At 40.8% G+C, this 22079-nt stretch overlaps 1 protein-coding gene across 1 annotated transcript in view; it reads right to left on the bottom strand.

Annotated features, from left to right (window-relative positions):
- The window catches only part of SCARB2 (scavenger receptor class B member 2), a 67906-nt gene that overhangs the window by 15409 nt on the left and 30418 nt on the right, over positions 1-22079 (bottom strand). The window contains exons 2-7 of the mRNA XM_027854481.1: positions 19807-19964; positions 11133-11280; positions 9690-9878; positions 6768-6859; positions 5588-5707; positions 180-349 (exon numbers count right to left, since the gene is read on the bottom strand). Coding sequence (XP_027710282.1) covers positions 180-349; positions 5588-5707; positions 6768-6859; positions 9690-9878; positions 11133-11280; positions 19807-19964 — 877 coding nt within the window. The remainder of the gene's footprint in view (positions 1-179; positions 350-5587; positions 5708-6767; positions 6860-9689; positions 9879-11132; positions 11281-19806; positions 19965-22079) is intronic.

A 22079-nucleotide genomic window follows, 5' to 3' on the forward strand; every position in this document is an offset into this window, starting at 1 on the left:
TCTGATGATCTGCAAACTTGGTAACAGCGTATGTTTGAATCCATCTTAGCCTCTAAGGGACAGGGCAGTAGGATGGGTGAGTGGGGATTTAGGATCCAGGAAGCATGGTCAAAAACCATCTCCCACACCTTCTGCATTTCAGACACCCATGATCCAGAGCTCTCTTTAAGCTTACTTACCATTCTTACATACACTGACGTTCAGGACACCTGAACCCAAACAGTTTCCTGACGGAATACAGAAGCAGGTGTTATCAGAGTTATTGGCAAACATTTCAGGTGGTAAGCTAAACCGAAGGGAAGGGATTCCTTCCACATTTCCAATGTCACTGAATGTTAGATACACTGACCTGCAGAGAAACAAAGACAGAGTCAATGAGACTGACCGATGAATGCTGGAACCACAGGGTTCAAGGCAAAGCGTCCAGATTAGAACACGGCCAAACTACAGTGTTGGCATCTTAGGGCCTGCAAGCCACTGCACGGTTTCCTCTGTCCTTCATCCTAGGGGAGATCTGCATGGAGAGGTTGACTTTGCCACCTCCACCCAGCCTAGATATGGAAAGCAGATTTCAAAAGGTTCAGAGGAAAGATAGTTAGGAGCTCAGGGAGTAAAATGCTTCAGGAAGGATGGGAGACGCTCAAGAATGAAATTCTAAAGACATGAGGGGAAACAATTCCAAGGAGAAGGAAAAAAAGGCATTTGTCTGAAGAGACCGATGTGGATGCACAGGAAACTAATTAAGCAACTTAGATTGTAAAAAAGAAATGTTCAGAAGATTAAAACAAAGTCAGGGTGCTGAGGGTGAATGTGAGCATTGCAAAGTCCCCTACCACCAGAGCAAGGAAAGCAAAGAATGAGCTGGGGCTGTTAGGGAAAGCTGGAAACAAACACAGTGACTGTTTAAGCTAAATGGGGAGGGGAGAAGAAGCAGGGATTTTACTTGGGGTGGACGGGACAATGATAATGACAACAGAAAGCAGAAGAGAAGGCTCAATTCATAGTTTGCTTAGGTTTTCTCTACCAGGAAGAATCCCATACACTCTCTCACTCTCTCACTCCCTCTCCCTCTCTCTCTCTCTCTCTCTCTCTCTCTCTCTCTCTCTGAAATGATAATCAAGATAATTAAGGAAATAGGAAGACGGCACCTAGATGCCCTGGATAAATTCAAGCCACCTGGCCCAAATGAACTAGATCCTTAAGTCCTGAAAGAACTTAGCAGATGTGGATTGGAGCCTAAATTTTAAAAAAGGGGAGGGGGGGAGAGAACAGATAATAAACTATGAGTTACTCTGATCCATGGAAAAATTCTAGAATGACTCATTAAAAAGAAGGCTAGTGAATATCTAGAAAGGGAAGCAGCGATTACAAAGAGCCAGCCTGATTTCAACAAGCACAGGTCATGTGAGACTAACCTACTTTCCATTTTTTGGATTAATGAATTAGTAGATGACAGAAATGCTGTGGATTTGGGGGTTGGACCAGATGATCACTGAGGTCCCATCCAACTCTCAAATTTTGTGATTCTTTAGAATACTTGAAAGGTTGACAAATGACAGTTGAAAAAGACATTAAACTTATTCTATGTAGTTCCAAAGGGCAGAACTAGGCTCAGTGGGCAGAGGCTGTAGTCAGAAATGTCAGCTCAGTATAAGAAATCACTTTCTAATGATTACAACTGTCCCAAAATGGAACTGAGTGCTTCAAAGGTGGTGGGTTCAAGCATGACATGGATGATCCATTGGGAGAGGTCTTGAGCTTCATGATCAACACTAAGATTCTACCTAGAGAAGCTCCAAATGTAGCAGATTATGGAGGCAATGTGGTTTCAGTCAATGGAGCACTGCACTTAGTGCCAAAAAGCCATGGGTGTGAAACCTGCCTTAGACACATACTAGCTGTATGACCCTGGGCAAGTCACTTAATCTCTATTTGCCTCAGTTTCCTTACCTGTAAACTGAGATGGTTCAACAGGGTGACCTCTAAGGTCTCTTCCAGCTCTAAATGAATGAATGCATAAAGCATTTATTAAGCAATTAATGTATGCTAAATGGCAGCTAGGTGGCAGGTGGATAGAGCGCTGGGTCGGGAGTCAGGAAGACTCATCTTGAGTTCAAAGCCAACCCCAGACACTAGCTGTGTGACCCTGGGCAAGTCACTTAACCCTGTTTGTCTCAGTTTCCTCATCTGTAAAGTGAGCTGGAAAAGAAAACGGAAAACCACTCCAATATCTTTGCCAAGAAAACCCCAAATAAGGTCATGAGGAGTTGGATATGAAAAAGGACTCAACAACAACATACACTAAGTGCTGGTGCTACAAACAGAAAAGTGAGACGGTCCTTGCTCCTAAGGAGCTCATGTTCTAATCTATGATCCTACTGATGTGATCTTGTGTCTATCATTCACAGAGGAAAAGGGGGGAAACCCACAGAGAAGTGACTTGCCCAAGGTCACACCAACAATGATAGAACCAGTATCCAAACTAAGGTCCTCTGACCCCTGAGTCCGGCACTCCTCACTACAACATGCTGGTTTTGTCTTTCTCATTTCCTAAAAACGTCAGATGAGCTCTATTTGTCTCCCCAGTGAGTCTTAAGTGCAGCCCAATAATTTTTCCTTGACCACAACCAGGTTATTCTACTCCACTCTCAGGTCCCATCATGTCTTAAATTTTACCTTTTTTGTCCCTCAAGGACACTTATCACTCTGCCAGCACCAAGATTTTCTCCTCCTCCTTGTACTCCCTACTTCCCTATTAATTACCCTCCTTCTACTTCTCCATTAATTACCCTACTTCCACTTGCACTAATCTCTTTTCTTTCCTTTTCATTCCCTTCCCCTAAACCAGCCCAGAGCCTTCACTTCCCAATGTGGGGAGGTAGAGGCAGCACCTTAGAAACAGTCCAGCAAGGGAGGCAGAAAAATGACTCTACCACTTAACAATCCATCAATCAATCAACCACGAGACATTTATTACAGCGTACCAGGCCCTGTGCTTGGCAAAGACAAAAGATAGTGCCGGCCCTCACGGAGCTCATGGAGCTCCTAATCTAACAGGGAAGACAACATACCAACTAATAGGCATCAACCAGCTATATACAGGATAAACAGGGAATAATTAACAGAAGGAAGGCACTAGAATTAGGAGGGATTGGGAACTTCCTGGAGAAGGCGGGATGTTAGCTGGGCTTGGAGGAAGCCAGGAGGCAGAGATGAGGAGGGAGGGCATTCTGGGGATGGGAGAAAGCCAGAGAAAATGCCTGGGGTGGAGAGATGGAGTATCTTGTTTGTGGGACAGCCAGAAGGCCAGTGTCACTGGATCAATGAGTGCATGGCAGAGAGTAAGGTATAAGAAGACAGGAAAAGCAGAAGGAGGGGCCTAGGTTATGAGGGGTTTTACTTTACCCGGGTGACCCTGGTGAGGCCCTTAACTTCCTGGACCTCAGTTTCCTCATTTGTAAAATGAGGGAATTTGACAAGATGGCCCCTCAGGACCTTTTATTCTCTAAACCTAAGATTCTGTGACTACGTCTTATATGATTATTCCTCCCTCGATTCTCTTGGAGTAACTACTTTAGCATCCTGAAAACAGCTGACAACAATGCCACAATCCTGATTATTATGCCTTTTATTTATTAATTTAACTTGGAACTATTAAGTGTCTACTATGTATAAGGAAGGCGTTGTGTTAGTCAGGGGGAAAGGAGCAAAGAGGAATAAGACAGAATTCCTACACTCCGGGAGCATAAAAAACGTCTTCCCTTGATTACGGATTGAACACATTTGTCAATTGTTAATAAAGATAATTGTTTATATCTTTATACAAACCCTCTTATAACTAATAAGTGTAGAAATAATTCACATGAGGTTTGATAGGACCAGAGTTTCCCCTGTTTTCCCACAACAGAGATTAGTTTTCCCTAAAAGGGCAAAAAAGCTGACTCTGGGATCTGACTAACACACCCTTGGGCCTTGAGGCCACATGTGGCCCTCTAGGTCCTCAAGTGCAGCCCTCTGACAGAATCCAATAATCATCATCATCATCACCCTTAATAAAAGAATTTGTTCTGTAAAACTTGGACTCAGTGGAAATGCCGCACCCAAGGACCTAGAAGGCCTCAGGTCCCGTTCCCCTGCCCCCTGGACTAAACCATGCCTTGCTTAACAGAGCTTCTTGTTTCAATGAAGAGCATAAAAGGTCCCATCCACATGGCATCTGGGCCTCTCTGACATGGTGGACATCTGAAGATCACTCAAGTCACCGTATCCCATCTTGCTAACCAGACACGTTTCCATATTACAGTTATCCCTTCCACGTCTTCGATATATCTCAGGTCAGTATAAGAAATTAAATGGGAATTTTGGGGGAGTTTTGCAGAAGCCGCAGATGACATGAGAAGCCAGCAGATGACACAGAAAAAGTTTAGAAACTCAGAAATGCATAAAATATATGTACAGTCTTGCATGATATCAACATATTTTATCTTTTAATACCATAATCATTCAGACTTCTTCTCTGGTATGAAGAGAGGGCCAAAACAAAAGTCTTTTTCCAGATCACAGAGGCGCTGCGTCCCTAACCCCCGAGATATGGAAGGGATAACTGTACAATAAAAGAAGTCAGCTTCTTTTTTTTTCTTTTTTTCTTTTTTTAATTAATTTATTTTGATTATCAATAATCACTTCCATTTGCATTTGAGTTTAAAATTTTTCTCCCCCTTCCTCCCCACCATCTTCCCCAAGATGGCGTACAATCTGATATAGGCTATACATTTACATTCCTATTAAACATATTTTCACATTAGTGATGTTGTAAGTAAAAATTAAAACCAATTGGAGGAACCATCAGAAAGAGGAAACAAAACTCAACAGAAGAGAAAAAAAAACAGCAATTCAACTTTCATAGTTCTTTCTTTGGATGTGGATAGCATTTTCCATCACAAGGCCTCTGGAGATGTCTTAGATCCTTGTATTGCTGGGAAGGTTAAAGTTTATCAATATTGGTCATCACACAATGTGGCTGTTATTGTGTACGACGTTCTCTTGGTTCTGCTCACTTCACTCAGCAAAGAAGTCAGCTTCTAAAGACGCTAAATGCCACTGTATCCTTGTTTCATAGCTTGCTGTATTAGGGCAAAGTCACCTCCCTTTGTTAATGACTCAGTGACTTTTGAGTATCTCATTTTGTCCCAAAATCAACCTGGATCAACCAGGAGCTGGCTTTAGGCCTTCCTCTCACATAAGGTGTGGATAAAAACTCAAAAGTTCTCCTTTTCCCTATTTCTGACCACTGCTTAACAATTTATAAGTCAATTGTAACAGCTTTCAAACCCTTCCTTATATTTGGCTAGACAGACACGTGTTGCATTTAGAGAAGTCTCCGAGGACAAATTCTGCATTACAGAAAATGGTGCGCATCTAGTCCATGGGCTCCATATAATTTACCAGTATAATGGATATAGATCAGAAGCAATTCAATTACTTACATTGCATCTAACCTGCTCTTACCGCTTGATGACGCTCAATAAAAAATCATCTTCAAAGTTCTAGTGAGGCTGAGCCCCAGGAACAGTTTTAATATTCTCACCTGCAAAAATCGGAGGCAAAGATGTAAAGGATTTCCTCTTTGGATACTAAAGGATGAAAGGAATTCCCATCAGTTCCATTAATCATGTTGCATTTCTCTGAAGACCACCAGTTAAGTGAACTGTAATTAAAATAAGAAAAGGAAATGATGAGGGAAGGATCAAAGGATGATCAGATAAATTAAACTCTTCTGAGTCCACTCAGTTTGCAAGAATTTCCCACAATTTAACTGGAAGCAGGCTACGTGTGGTACCCAATTATGACTAAGACATAAAAATGGCCTTTTGACCACGTGATAAAAGTAGGGATGACTCTGATGCTAAAATCCTATGGGAAGAGTCTTGGATCCCCCCAAAATAATCCGGGTAATGTCAAAAGTCCTTCATAAAGATTAGACCTAGAAGGTAGAAACACAGCTGTCTTTAAGGTAAAAATAAATTTAAAATCATATTCCACTGTGATAGCAGTCATTCATGACAAATATTAAAGCATAACTCATTAAGAATAAATATTACAAGAGCCTATTCACACTTCTGACTACATTCACTATAATAATAATGATAATGATAATAACATTTCTCTGAGCACTTTAATGTTAGCAAAGTGCTTTACAAATATTATCTCATTTGATCCTCACAACAGCCCTGGGAGGTGGGTGCTATTATTATCCCCACATTACAGAAGAGGAAACTGAGGCAAAGAGGTTAAGTGACTTGCTCAGGATCAAACAGCTAGGAAGTGTGTGAAGCCAGTTTTGAACTCATGGATCTTCCTGAATCCAGGTCCAATGCTCTATCTACTGTGCTATCTTGCCACAAATGAGTTTCATTTCCAAAGTGAGGTAGTATTGAAAAAAATATCAACCTGCCACCACCATGAAAGCAATACAAGTGAAAGTCATCCATAAACCGCAGGAGTCAGAACTAAGTGGTGGGGACCAGACTCTTAAAGGCTTCTTTATTCATGTCTGGTCACAATACATCTGAAAAGCTTTTTAAAAATTCCATGTTATTTGTACATATGTGAAACACCTAGCTTCAGAAACTTCCTATTTTGCAGCAGTTTTTAGTAAAAAAAAAATGTCCAATACTTAACCAATCTAGTTCTTATTTAAATTAATGAAAACTGTGGGCAATACACCAAAAGAGCCACTGGTGGGACAACACGGTCAGCCACTTTACCTTCTCCCATTCCACTCCACGATCTTTGTAAAATTAAGATAACTATCTTCTCCAGTTAGAAAAAGGTAGTCACCATCACTAGTTCCATTTTTCTAGAAATAAAAAAGATGCAGAAATGTAAGGTCACTCAAAAGTTAAAGTCTTTGCTTTTCAGGACCTAATTTTGATGCCACTGTGGGAAAGAATAAAAAGGAATTTTGAACATAAGTTGAAAGAGGAAGGAAGGAAAGAAACAAACGTTTATTAAGCACTCACTACGTGTCGGGCATTATGCTAAAGTGCTTTATATAAATGTGGTCTCACTTGATCCTCATGACAACCCTGGGAGTTCTTATCTTCACTTTACAGTTGAAGAAACTGAGTCAAACAGGTTAAGTGAATTGCCAAAATTAATAAATGTCTGGATTTGAACTCAGGGCTTCCTAACTCCAAGCCCAGCATTCTATCCACTGCACCCCCTCGCTACCTCTAGGAAAGGACTAAACATTGCCCCTCCCCACCAAATAGTTATGTATGAGCATATGATCTTCTACCATAACAGACCTCCTAATTATCTATTGTCATCAATGCATCATCAATTAATATTTGTCTGGCTTGATTCTTCCCAGGTGGTGAGACAGTATAGCTTGAAGTCAGAAACACTTGAGTTCAAGTCCTTCCTCTGACACATCCTGGGCAGATCAAGTCGCTCTAGGCAACTAGCAAAAACTATAGATTCAGAAAAGATACTGACCTAAACTGGTAGAGGAAGTTCACTCAGTGGAGAGTTCTCTACCATAGGGACAGTCCCAATCCCTATCTCCCCAGGTATGTAGCTTAATGGACCCCTGAGACGTCGCTAAAGATTTTTATTTAAAGATGCCATTAGGTTATCCTTTTTGACCTGAAAAAATTACACAGACCCATGTGGTCCTCTATATTGGACTCCACAAAGTCCCCTAGGGCAACATAGCTGAGGGTTTCTTGGAATTAAGTTATCAGAAGCACAAATAAATAAATAAATAAATGTGTGTGAGTGTGTATGTATATGTATGTGCATGTGTGTTATGCATACATATATACACACGTAGATATAAATATAGATATAGATAGATATAGATGTAGATATCACTATAAGCTGCCTAGACCAAAATTCTTTTCCCTGGACACCATTAATGGATTCACTTCCTCATCTCCATCCACTTCGGCCTCATCTCTCCAGTATCCCTATTCTGCTCTGGCCTGCATTTACATTGTACCTTTTAGAACCAGTAACAAACATCATATTAGACTTGTGCCCTGACCTTCCTCCAAAATTAATTTATATGTATTTTATATTTTATTTTTGTATGTATGTGTTATTGCTCCCAACAGAAAATAAGCTCCTTCTGAAACAGTCCAACCATTCTGGAAGCAATTATAAGAAATTACTAAGATATCTATACCCTTTGAACCAAACATTGTGCTGCTGGGCATATACCCCAAGGTCAAGGATAAAAAGAAAAGCCTCTTACGCTGCAACATATTTACAGCAATACTTTTTGTCGTAGCAATGAACTGGAAGCAAAGAAATTGTCCATTGATTAGAGAATAACTAAATGAGCTATGATGCGTGAAGAACACTAGTGAGCTGTGAGGAATGATAGAAGACTTGTATAAACCGATGCAGAGTGAAGGTAGCAGAACCAGGAGAATGACGTACACAACTACAACAATGGAAATGGGAAGAAGAACAGTAACAAAAAATGGTCAAGACTGAATGCTGCGAAGTTATAATGACTAAGTTTGGCTCCAAAAAGAGAGACATGAGAAGGTACCTCTGCATTCTTTGCAGAGGTGGGGGACTACAGATGTGGAATACTGCATATAATTATGATATCAAAATTTTTCAATGTGTTTCTTAATTTTGCTGAACATTTTCTCCTTTTCTTTTTTTTAGTTAAAGGAAGATTCCTTGGGAGGCAGATAGAGGAAGGCTATGTGGGAAAATGTAAGTAATGTAAAAACAGATTTCTATAAAAAAATATTTTTAAACCAGAAAGGACACAATGGAAAAATGTAAATTCCTCGAGGCAGGAACTGGCATTTTGTTGCTATGGTTGTTTGTCTCAGTATCTATAGCACCTGGAACAGTGCTAGGTACTTAGGAAGGAGCTAACAGATGCTTATTGAGAGAAAGGTGCTAGCCTGGGTTATTTTATTTCCCTCATCACACTGTTTAAAATAAAATGTCACTGGTAGCAGCATAAAATTCTCACCAGATCTCACTGAGATAGTTAGGGTATCATTATTCCCATCCCCCAAATAATGAAACTAGAGCAGATGATGAGTCCAGCATCAGGTAAAAGTGAGTGCAGAAAAGTAACTCAGTCTTTAGGCTCCTTTCCACACCTTCTCCTACCCCTTGATTCCCACATTGTAAGCTAAATCTATTTGAAAGGACATATCAAGTCAAACGTAGATGCAGCATTCTCCATTACCTTTCTTCCTCTTCCGTTATCTCGCAGGGGCACGCTCAAATGGTTTGTAAGAGCCAATTGTTAAATTTTCAGTGTGAGCACTGACACTTTAGAAATCAGCAAACTCACACATCCAGGCTTGAATTATGGTTTTGTTGACTGCCTAGACTTAAGATAGTGATGGAGAAAATATCAATGTTTCAGATTAAACCTAAAAGTGTCTTTCCCAGAGTGTTAGACATTTACCAGCACATCCCTGTATGGTCCTCTGCTACTCAATGATCTATGGAATTTTTAACCTACTATTTGAAATGTTCAGACACCCAGGTGGCCGTCCTTAAGAAGTGACGATGGCTCTAGAATAGAGAAGCCGTTTATTTATGCTAGGTTATTCTAGGACAATAAAGCCTCAGTCTGCCCTGCAGAACGGGATAAACCATTTCTCACGGTAACAAAGAGTTCCTTAAGAGAGAAATCCACTTACCCCATAGAATAAGCCAAAGTACTGTGGGACGTCCGGTTTGAAAATACTAATGAGCGAGAAGAGTTCGTCCTTGTAGCCCCACAAGAGTTCGTGAACAGTGTGGATCACAAACAGTTTCTGCTGGTATGTCTTCAGCAGTCCTTCCAGGATCTCTTTTAGCAAACTGATTCTGGTCCATTCCATAGCAGTCTGACAGGCAAAAACAAATTCAGAGAAGAGACAACAGCCGAAGCATCAACCATATCAATGCCACCATTGATTTATGGCGGCTTCTGTTGGACTTTCATAAAAACTCACTACTTAGGTATGAAAGGGCCTGGAAACCTGCTCCTTAAAGGCAAAGTAGGAAACATCAATAAGATCTCACTGATGAAAGATCCCGTAGGAGAACCAGGGCAGAGAGGCTCAAAGTCAGCCCTATCCAGGAAGTCCCTAGTGGAAGGGTCATTTGACTTCAACTTGTAGTTTCATTAGAACTCTCATTGGCCACTATCAAATAAGACAATGGGGAAAAGGTTCTTTCAGACGCATTGAGGTGTCTATTTGGAAAGTTGGGGAATTTGGTAATGTCTTAGCAGTCTTAAATTTCAAACAAACAAAAAATTAAATGAAATGGGAATTCAACAGTTAGAGTTTCTGAGTACCCTGTCAGAAACTTTAATAGTTTAAAACTGCACTAAAACTTTTGGGACATCCGGTTATAAGTTGATTTCTTAGCACAAATGCTAATCCTGACCTCCTCATAAGAGAAAGCAGAACCAAAATCTCCAACCTCAAATTTTAATAGAATTTAAAGACCGTGAGAACTTTAGAAAGAAAAATAAGCTAAACATGACTGGAGACCTATAGTTTCACATAAAATCCTCTTTTTCTGTCATACACACACACACACACGTCCATTCTATTTGGTGTTTAAATTTTCTAAAGGAAGCAAAAAAGAGACAACTGATAATTCTAGGATACTATTAAGACTAGTAAGAATGTTTTAAAGTCCAAAGTTGCCATTCTCCTAATGCAAATATTGTAATAATAACTATACAATAATATAATAATGGTTATTATAATGGCTATGTTATACATAATTATTATGTATAATAACGTAACTATTGTATAACACAATGCTAGATTATACATGTACATATATACATGTAATAATTAATACATCATTATAATTTAATAATATATAGCTCTTTAAAGTTTACAATGTGTTATACATATATTATCTCATTTGATTCTCACAGCAACCCTGGAAAGAAGGTGCTACTATTATCATTCTTATTTTATAGATGAAGAAATTGAGGTTGAGAAAGGTGAAGTGTGGTGCCTAGGCTAATAATTATCTGAGGTGAGATCTGAACTCAGGTCTTCCTGACTCTCAGTCCATAACACTTGCCCACTGTACCACCCGCCAACTGCTTCAATCACAACATTAAATCTACTTACTATGACAGGAATATTTAAAGTCCTGATCAAGTCAACTTCAGGGTCTCCAACAGATAGGTCCCGTTGAAAGATGTAGCTCTTGGGGTTGGTTGCAGATATTTTTGTTCCATTATCCCAAAAGTGAATATTCTCTCTAGGTCGGTACTCCCTAGAGTACAGGGGGAAAAAAATTTTTTTTGAAGTTTTGTCTAACAATAGATGCCACTTTCACAAGTAAAAGTTTTCCCTTCATTGGTATGAAAGCTGATTTTCTTGACTTAATAGAAAATGTCAGGGGTTGGGTGTTATACGTGAGATGAAAACTACAGATGAAAGCTAGAACGACAAAAGAAAATAAGATGACGGTCAGATCCCTCTCCAAAGGACTGCAATTTTTAGCACTTCCTTCTTTTCCCCTTCCCACTCCCATGATCCTCAGGGCATCATAGAAATGGGCAAGTATTGCATCAGAAGGACCTGGCTACCCTGTCCAACATCCTCATTTTACACCTAAGGAAACTGAGGCTGAAGGGTTAAAAGACCTGCCTGTGGTCTCATAGGCAATAAACATCAAAAGCAGACATCTAAGTCATTGGTCTCCTGGTGATCTGAGAGAATTTCACTTTATTACTTCTGTTTTGTTTTGTTTTGTTTTGTTTTTGGTGAGGCAATCGGGGTTAAGTGACTTGCCCAAGGTCACACAGCTAGTACAGGTCAAGTGTTTGGTCTGAGGTCGGATTTGAACTCAGGTCCTCCTGACTTCAGGGCCGGTGCTCTATCCACTGCACCACCTAGCTGCCCCTACACTTTATTACTTCTGGAAAATCCCTATCCTATTTTATGGTTGGATGCCATTTTTTTTTTACTTAACTGATGTACTCTGAGTTGACTTTTAACATTCATTTTTTTTCCAAGTTTGTACTTCAAGAACTGGAATTTTAAAATTCTGAATGTAATCGCACAGGCTTCTAATCACTGTCAGTTTTCCAAGTTCTCCTACAAGTGGTTGAGAAATCAATGTGCTCTAAAAAAGGCAATGCCAAGGTTTCACATCCAACCATCTACTTAAACCCTCGTGACAGTCTGGGCGTGAGGCTGGCTACCCTAAGCAACTGTCTTTGTCACAATCAAATGACACTCAGGAGACACGTAGCTTGTTCCTCTAGCTGAACCAAAATGAAGACCTTTGGTCTGTATACAAATGTCACACAATCCTAAGGTCAGCTGGGATCCTATGATCTAGTCAACTCATTTTTACAGATTAGAAAACAGAGACTCAGAAAAACAAAGTCACTAGGATCACAGGATGACAGATATAGAGATGCAAGGGACCTTGGAGATAACTTCTTCCAACCTTCTCATTTTACAGATGAGAAAACTGAGGCCCAGAGAGGTTAATTGACTTGCCCATGGTCACACACACTGCCCATGGCAGTGCTAGGATTTAAATATCCACATCCCCTGATCCTGAGTTCGTCAAAGTCACATGACTACCAGCCTCACAAGTTGGTAAAAGCTTTCACAAAATGGTGACCATGTCAGTTTCCTCACCCATAGAATGAGAGAGCTAGATTGAATGATTTCTAAGGTTCTTCTTGGCTCTAAAGTTCAATGATTTCCCTTTAGCCCTTTGTCCTCATCTCACATCGCCAGATGTTTCCCCTCCTTATCTCCTCCTTCACCTCCATCTCCCGGAGGGTGGCTCTTCCCTTTGCCAAGGTAAACTCCTCTACCAGTCCAAGTGATGCCATTCCATCCCATCGACTCCAGCAGATCGCTCCCTCCATCTATCCCTAGTCTTTCAAGAATCTTCAATCTCTATCTACTGGCTATTTTCCTGATGCCTACAAACATGCTCATGTCTCCCCCTTCTTCAGAGAAGACTCACTTGGTCCACCCAACTCTGTTAGCTGTTTTTTTGTTTTTGGTGGGATTTTTTGGAGGCAAATCAGGGTTAAGTGACTTGCCCAGGGTGACACAGCTAATAAATGACTGAGACCAGACTTGAACTGAGGGCTGTGCCAGCTAGCTGCTTCTCCCCATTAGCTCTTGTTCTATATCCCTCCTTTCTTTCATGGTCAATCTCCTTGAGAGTCATCTACAAATAGTGACTACTCCTCCTCTCACTCTCTTAACCCTTTGTAGTCTGGCTGCCTGCCTCATCATGCCACTGAAAAGGGTTACTTATGATCTCTTAACTGCCTAATTTAATGGCTTGTCTTAGCCCTCATCCTTCTTGACCTCTCAGCTGCCTCTGACACTGTTGATCACCCTATTCTCCTCTCTCTCTTCTCTAGGTTTTCCCAACACCACTCTCTTCTGGGTCTCCTCACACCTATCTGACCAGATGGCTCCTTCTTAATCTCTCTTACTGACTCTTCCTCCTGGTCACGCCTGCTGACCACAAGTGTCCCCCAAGGCTTTGTCTTGGCTCCCTTCCCTTCTCTTCCTCCTCTATACTATTTCACTTGGTGATATCAGCAGCTCCCATGAATTCAGTAACTATCTCTATGCAGATGATTCTCAGATATATTGACGTACCTTAACCTCTCCTGACCTCCAGTCTCACATCTTCAACTGCTCCTTGGACATCATGAACTGCATGACATCTTAAATTCCACATGTCCAAATCGAAACTTATTCTTTCCCCCCAAACCTTCCTATCTTCCTGATTTACTGTTGAAGGCGTCACCATACCCCCATTTGCACAGCTCACAACCTAGTTATCACACTCTCTCTGTTGTCAAGTCCTATCCATTATTTATACCTTTGTATAATACCTCTCATATATGTCCCCCTCTCTCCTCTGATACTGCCACCACCCTAGTGCAAGCCCTCATCTCCTCACTCCTAGGTTATTACAGTATCCTGCTGGTTGGTCTCTTTTTCAAGTCCTTCCCTACCCCTGTCCATCTCAGAGTCAGCCATCAAAGTGATCTTCCTAAAGCCGACTCTGACCGTGTCACTCCCCTATTCCAAAAACTCCAGTGACTCCCTATGACCTCTGGGATCAAACAGAAAATCTTCTCTTTGGCTTTTAAAGCCCTTCATAGCCTTGCCCCTTTGTACCTTTCCAGCCTTCTTACATTTTACTCTCCTCTACATACTCCATGATCCATTGACTTGCTGTTACTCAAACAAAACACTCAATTCTCCAACTCTGTGCGTGTTTTCTGGCCATCTACCCTCCATGCCTGGAACACTCATCTCTAGTCAACTCAATGAGTTGATTAGATCATAGCATCCCAGCTGACCTTAGGATTGCGTGACATTTATATACAGGCCAAAGGTCTTCATTTTGGTTCAGCTAGAGGAGCAAGTCTCATTTCCACCTCCTGCTTCCCTCATTTCTCAGCTAAACCCCCACTTTCTGCAAGAAGCCTTTCTCAATCCCCCTTGATGCTAATGCCTTCCCTCTGAGATTATGTTCAATTCATCCTCTACTTCTCTTGTATGAATATTGTTGGTTGCATGTTTCATCTCCCATTCAACTCCAAGCTCCTAAAGGAAAGGAACTTTTCTTGTCTTTCTTTGTTTTTTCTTTTTTCTTTTTCTTTCTGGCGAGGCAATCGGGGTTAAGTGACTTGCCCAGGGCCACGCAGCTAGTGAGTATCATGTGTCTGAGGCTGGATTTGAACTCAGGTCCTCACTGGCTCTATCCACTGCACTACCTAGCTGCCCCATTTTCTTGTCTTTCTTTAGTACATTGTTGTTGAGTTGTGTTGGACTCTTCCTGACTCCGTGGACCACAACATCCACAGGGTTTTCTTGGCAAAGATACTGGAATGGTTTGATATTTCCTTCTCCAGTGGGCTTAGCACAGTGTCTGGCAAATAGGAAGCACTCAGTAAATGTTGATTGACTTTTTGATTAGTGTCCATATAGACTGCCTCACTGATCCCGCCCCCTCAGCTGCCCTCCAGAATAGAGCTGAGCTCAGACTAACGAGTAAGGGAAATGGTAAGAGTTAGCAATTGTGGAATGCGTAAGATTACAAGTACTTTACATTTCTTATTTCATTTGATCCTTATAACTACTGCGGAGGAGGTAGGTAGGTGAAGATAATTCTTCACTTTAAAGATAAGGAAACTAAAACAGATGGGTTTGCCCTAGGTCAAACAAGTAGTAATAGTAGTAGTAGCAGCAACAGCAGCAGTAGTAATGATAATGCTAATAATAATAATAATAATAATAATAATACGGACTACGCACCAGGCACTGTGCTAAGTGCTTTACAATTATTATCGCATGTGATCCTCATAAGAACTCTGTGAGGAAGATACTATTATTATCCCCATTTTACACACGAAGAAACTGATGCAAACAGGTTAAGTGACTTGCCCAGAGTCATATAGCTAGTAAGTGTCTGAGGTTGGAATGAACTCAGTTGTTTCTGACTGCACTGTTCAAAGTCTAATGTTCCATCTACTACACCACCACCAAAAAAAAAAGTCTGAGTGGGTAAAACAGATCATACCAATGTCATAAACTTCACTCAGAAGGGAATCTTCAAGTCCTAATTTTACACTCATCTCTAAAAACCTTGAGATCCTGTTTTCCGAGAGCACCGCTAACAAGAGCTTATGGCCCCTAACGACAGACTCAGCGGAGGGTTTTCCGCTAGTCACGGGCACAGCGACAGTAAGGGAGGTAGCTGAGCATCTATGGAAATGTCTTACTCCTACAAGAATTAAAAAAACCACTGCCCGTCCCAGCAAATAGCCTCGGTCTTTATATTCAACAAGGCCCAAAGGAGTCGCTGTATAATGGGATGATGGTGAGCCATCCAGTTATATTCAGGAAAACTTTTATTTAAGAGGGCAAAGAAGAGGCTGAATGGCTATTCTAAGCAACTCAGTGACCAAATGTCCTTTAGAGAAAGCTCTCCATCCTACAGAGTTAAAGACTGTCAAAGTTTTGAAGTTAAGGGGATTACAAATTATCTAGAAAACTCATTCAAAAGAAATGCTCGGAAAAATGATTTGTTATTGTACATGTGTGCAAATTGTCCATGTCTATTGAGCAGTCAGTCAGTAAACATTCATTAAGGGCTTACTATGTGCTAAGAACTGTACCAAGCACTGGTAAAAGGAATAAACTCACTTCTCAAGGCCAACGTGATCTCATTGAAAAGCAAACAAACCAGACTCCCTGCCACACATACGAGCCTTGCCTCACAGGTAAGCCATTTTACCTTTAACCTTTCCCAAAAGAAAAACTGAACACCCAGCTATCACAGAAAACAAACAATGATGATCCAATAAATTCCTCAAGCTAAGTTTTGTAGTCCTATAGAATGTATTGGCCTTTGACCCAAAACAATAACATTCTGACTGAGTTCAAACCCTACCTCGGGCACTGATAGCTGTGTGAACCTGGGCAATCACTCAACTTCTGCCTGCCTCCATTTCTTCATATGTAAAATGGAGATATGAATAGCACCCACCTCACAGGGTAGTTGTGAACATCAAATGAAATACTACATAAAAGTGCTTTGTAAACTTTAAAGTACTCTATACAAATGCCTGTTATTATTATTAGGCATAGTTATTATTCAACAAATACTTACTGTTTATTATGACGGGGCTCCCATGCTAGGGTGTCTGACTGTTATATGGAATTTTGGGAAAATACTATGATGAGACTCAGGTTGATGACTGGTCCACTCAGTCGACATCTCCCAAGTCTCTATAATCTGGCTTAGTCTTCTTCCTGTCGGTTGTTTCACTGACTTTCATCCATTTGTGTCCAGTGAGAGTAGCCTGAATCACTTCCTCTTTTACCCAAGGCCTCATTCTACAATTACTGGCACAGTCAGTGATCCCAAATTATAAACCAGGAAGAGTTTCATAGAGCCATTGGTCGACGAGGCATTAAAAACCAAAATTGTCTCTATTTCTTTACCAATTCAAACCCTAAAAAGCACTTTCTATTCCTAGGGAAGGAGAGCCAGATCCACTCTATAACTAAACACAGATGTGGAAAGTTCTAAGTCTGATTGAAACTCCCCCTAAAGACTCCCCCAGGTCTTCTGCACCCATCCCTTCCACCACCAGCTAGGCCACCGACCATCACAGTCATCACAGCTGCTAACTACTGCATAACCTCTTTACCATGGATCTTTCCTTGAAATTTATCTGTCCCTGTCCTTAAGTCTTGCTATACAGAGAAGCGCCCTCTGGATTGGTGATTGGTCACAAAAACTCTCATATTCCAAACGCAAAGCAAAGGATTGTGTTCCATCTACAAAGCCAATTGGGCAGGTCTGCTACCAACATGGTGAGCCCCTGGGAGTGTAGGGCTACTGGGGTGCCTAAGGAGAAGCGAATTGGCCCAGATTAGAAAAACAAAGCTGGCTAAAGCTTCTGTGCCGATCAGCACTGGGAATGGGCCCATGAGTATCCTCTGTACTTCCAATCTAGGTGAGATAGGGTGATCAATTCTCAGCAAAAACAGTTTGGTTTTCTATTTTTACAACTGAGATTGAGACAGCGGCATTTTTAAACATTGAGACTATGGCTCAATCCTGTATGTTAACCCACCCAACTCGTCCAGATGGAATCCGTTGTCTTGTCCACAAATCTACCTGTCTCTCTAACTTTCTGAATGTTCTCAAGGATTCTACCATCCTTCCAGTCACCCGCTGGCACAACTTCTGTCATGTTCTGCTCTTCCCTGGTCCTCACACACTACATCTAACCAATCAGCGTCCAGTCTTATTCATCCCAGGTTCACAACATCTCTTCCCTCCATTCAGAGGGCCCGAGTTCAGGGCCACATCTCTTTTCTCCTAATTGATTTCCCAACCTCAAGTGTTTCTTTTCTCCAGACCAGCCTCTTCACAGCTGCCAAAATAAATAATCCTTGAGCAAGGGTCTAAAAATGTCACCCCACTTCTAAAAAAGCTCCAGTGACTCCCTGTTGCCTTTCCATTTGGTAAAGAGCCCTTTACAACCTAGCTCCAGCCTCCTTCTCTTTATGACATTCTAGCCTTCCCCTTCACACATGGTGTTGCTGTCAAACTGGCCTATGTACTGTTCTCCACTCACGCCATCCCACGGTTCCATCTTTCCATCTTCTCCGAATGGCTCCAGAGTGGGGCTGATGACTTTGCACAGCCCTACCTCACTTGAATCCAATTCACTTGCGAGTCAAGACGTCACCTCCTGAAATCCTTGATCCTCTTGGAGAACGAAGGACAAGCAACAGCGATGCTTTTGTACAGGCTGGCTCCTCTGCCTGGAATGTACCCACTCCCTTCTCCTGCCTTTCTGAATTCGTAGCTTCTTTCAAAGCTCAGCTCAGGCTTCGCCTCCTCCCTGAAGCCCTTCCTGATCCCTCCAGCTGCCAATGCTTCCTACACTGCCTGAAATTAGCCTGTGCTTACATTGCATACATTTGTGTTTATGTATGACAGTGACAGTAAAAAGAATAGGGCTTCAAATAGACATTTGGATAATATGTTAAGGTTTGCAAAGCATTTTGCAAATGTTACCTCATTTTATTCTCTCAACAACTCTGGGACATTGATGCTATTATTACCCTTATTTTATAAACAATGTAACTGAAGCAGACAGAGCGTTAAAGTAACCTGTCCAGGGTCACTCAACTATTAGTGTCTAAGGAAGAGGGAAAGGGCAGGAGAGGAGGGGGAACATTTGAAACTCAAAATCTGTAAAAATTAATGCTAAAAATTGTCTTTATAGACAACTGGAAAAAAAATAAATACTATTAAAATTAAAAAAAAATAAGCGTCTAAAGTTGGATTTGAACTCAGGTCTTCCTGACTCCAGGTTCAGTGTGCTACTTAGCTGCTTCTGATATGTATATACATTATTTCCCACTATGGGACATTAGCTCCTTGAAGGCAGGGACTAGTTAATTTTTTTCTTTTCATCTACTTTACTTAGCATAGTGCTTGGCACATAGTAGGTGCTTAATAAATGCTTAGTGGTTGATTGAACTACAGCAGGATTCAGGACAGGCACAATGAACACATACAGCAGGTTGAGCTGGTCCCCATCAGTAACAGGTACCTGTCTCTAGTTGTTTGAGGGGTTCGGGGACCCCCCAAGGTCCAAAGTAAAGGAGAGGGTCATCTGGAATGAATTCACGGACTCAAGCTTCTTTAAGTCAAGTTGACAAAGGTTTATTTTTTACACTATTCAGCAGGTAAAAGTTCCTAAGGAACCTGCAACCTTAGAAGGGTACAGTTAAAGTTTATATAGGATAAACTATAATAAAACATGTGCCAAATAGGCTAATTAGGTGATGTGGGTGGGATTAGGGAGTGGTTAAGGAGTGGTCAGTTCTTAAAGGACCACACTTCTTGTATCTACCATGCAGATGTTTTAGGCCCCAGGGAGGTGTGGTTTTAGATTTGCTACTTCACTAAGTGAACTAGCAGTCTAGGCAGTCTGAGGGGTGTCCAGTCTGCCACCAATCAATGTCTTGTTTGACAAGATAGATGTCCGAAGTATACCTATGTCTGAAGTCTAGGATACATGTGGGGAGTCCAGGATGCAGCTAATGAGGTAGGGAGTTGGTATGGATAGTCCAGTGGGTACGAATATCTTTAGGACCCAGTACAAAGTCAATTCAAACTAATAAATCCTACAGGTGCAGTTGTAACTGGAAGGCTACCATATTGGGGCCTTTCTTGGCTCAGCAAAGCAGGGGGTGATTTAAGACTCACCTATAGGTGTATGGTCCCACTTGCTCTACATGAGGGTTTTCGCCTTGGAGGATTTCATCTGGATTGGTGACATTGAAGAAATAGAACTGCATATATATTGGAGGAGGCGGGTTTTCCCAAGCGTCAAAGACCTCAGTACCATTCTTTAACACAGTGTTCTGGGGAGGGAAGGAAAAATGGAGTTTTACATTATTTGCAGATTGTGTTGGCTCTAAGTAGCAGAAGGAAAAAACCTCCCCCACAGTGACCGCCCAAGTTGAATGTGTGTGTGTGTGTGTGTGTGTGTGTGTGTGTGTGTGTGTGAGATATGTGAATGTTTTATACACACCCTTATTGCCCAAAGCATTTATTTTCTTAAAATGGCAAACTTAGCAACCAGCAACAAAATACACAAACAAGAATTTAAAAAACCAATCACACTTAAAATCATAAACTTCTGTTATTTGAGGTTTAGTTTTTTCAAGCACATTAATTTCAACACCCTACCTATTTCTACATCTTTCCACACTACTTTTCTATATTACTTTCCACGTTTTATTGCTACCACACAGTCGTAATTAGTGCGGGCCTTTTTGCTCAGATTCGATAAATCTTTGTTCTTCTTCACTTCAAAATCATCTTTCCAAATCTCTTTGTATCTTCATAGTTGTCATTTCTACGACGTGATAATACCACATTGCATTCATACAGCACAATTTGTTCCATTCCCCAATGAACAAACATCCGTTATTTCCAGATTTTCACTATTATAATAAGGCTGCTAAGAATATTTGTGTCAGATAAGTGGTTTTTTCCTTGAAAACTTATTTATCACTTTATAACTTGCCTAATCCTCACAATAAATCTGTGAGATAGGTACTGTAGGAATTATTTTCATTTTATTGATAAGAAAACTGAGGTCCAGAGTGGTTAGAGATTAGATTGTAGTTCCCGTGGTGAAATTACTTATCAAAAAATAGGAAAAGTTTTGTGTTTTGCTTTTTTTTTTCCCCATAAAGACTGTGGTTGACTTAAGTTAAAGAAAGGTCATGAAAGGTCAAGGAAAAAGCCTCCAGTTCTCCACATAAACCCTAGCAAATATCTGAAAAAGGGCCAGAAAGCTCAAGGACAAGGAAAAATAAGCAGGATTCCTTCAGCGTTGGGTCAAAAGTCAAGCAGAAACTGGTGGAGGCTGGGGGAGGGGTGCACTGCTCACAAGGCCCTCCTGCCAATTCCCTTTCCTGAGATTCAGCTATTTACACTCTCTATGTCCTGTTCTGTTCATCTGAGTAGTTAGTAGTTTTGTAAATATCTCTCCATTCATTTGTTAGCACTTTCGCTTGGCACTTTGAGCAAAAATTGTTTCTAACAAGTCTAGAACTTCAAGAGAGACTAATTTAACCCAAAAGAATTGGTGAGAACAAATCATAGAAACAATTGACATCAGAGAAAATGACAACAATGAGATCTGCACAGCACTTCATACATGCTATTTTTTTTATCTTCACAATCACCTTGCAAGGTAGTTGCATTTATTATGATGTATTTATTTATTATTAATTCTTATTCTTATTTTACAGATAAGGAAACTGAGGCTGAGAGAGATTAAGAGACTGCCCTGGGGTCATACAGCTGTTGAGGCAGGATTCAAACTCATTCCTTTCTGACTCCAAGTCCAGCTATCTATCCAGGACACCTACGGTCTTGTTATTGTTCAATCATTTCAGTTGTGTCCGACTCTTTATGACCCCATTAGGGGTTTTCTCGGCAAAGATACTGGAGTGGCTTGCCATTTCCTTCTCCAGTTCATTTTACAGAGGAGGAAACTGAGGCAGAGTTAAGTAACTTGCTCTAAGTCATACAGCAAGTAAGTGTCTGAGGCTGGATCTGAACCCAGGTCTTCCTTACTCTAGGCCTGGCAGTCTATCCAGTGCAGCACCACCTAGCTGGTGTGGTTTTTGGGTCACACAGCTTAGAAGCACGTGAGGTAGGATTTGAGCTCAGATCTTCCTAACTCCAAGTCCATGACACATTTTTGTCATCTAGTTGTTGGGCAACAATTAGAAAGACAACATAAACTTCTGGGATGCAGCCAAAGCAGCTGTGAGGGGGGAAAGTTATATTTCTAAGGACTTTAAAAAAATTATTTTATTAAATATTTCTTTTTTAAAAATATTTCATTGAAATAGCTCACTTTAAAAAAAATTATCTTGTTAAATATTTCCTAATTACATGTAAAAGATTTTAACAATCATTTAAAAAATTTTTGATTTCCAAATTCTCTCCCTTCCTCC

The sequence above is a fragment of the Vombatus ursinus genome, unplaced genomic scaffold (assembly GCF_900497805.2).
Source record: "Vombatus ursinus unplaced genomic scaffold, bare-nosed wombat genome assembly UNPS02010461.1, whole genome shotgun sequence".
Classification (NCBI taxonomy): Eukaryota; Metazoa; Chordata; class Mammalia; order Diprotodontia; family Vombatidae; genus Vombatus; species Vombatus ursinus.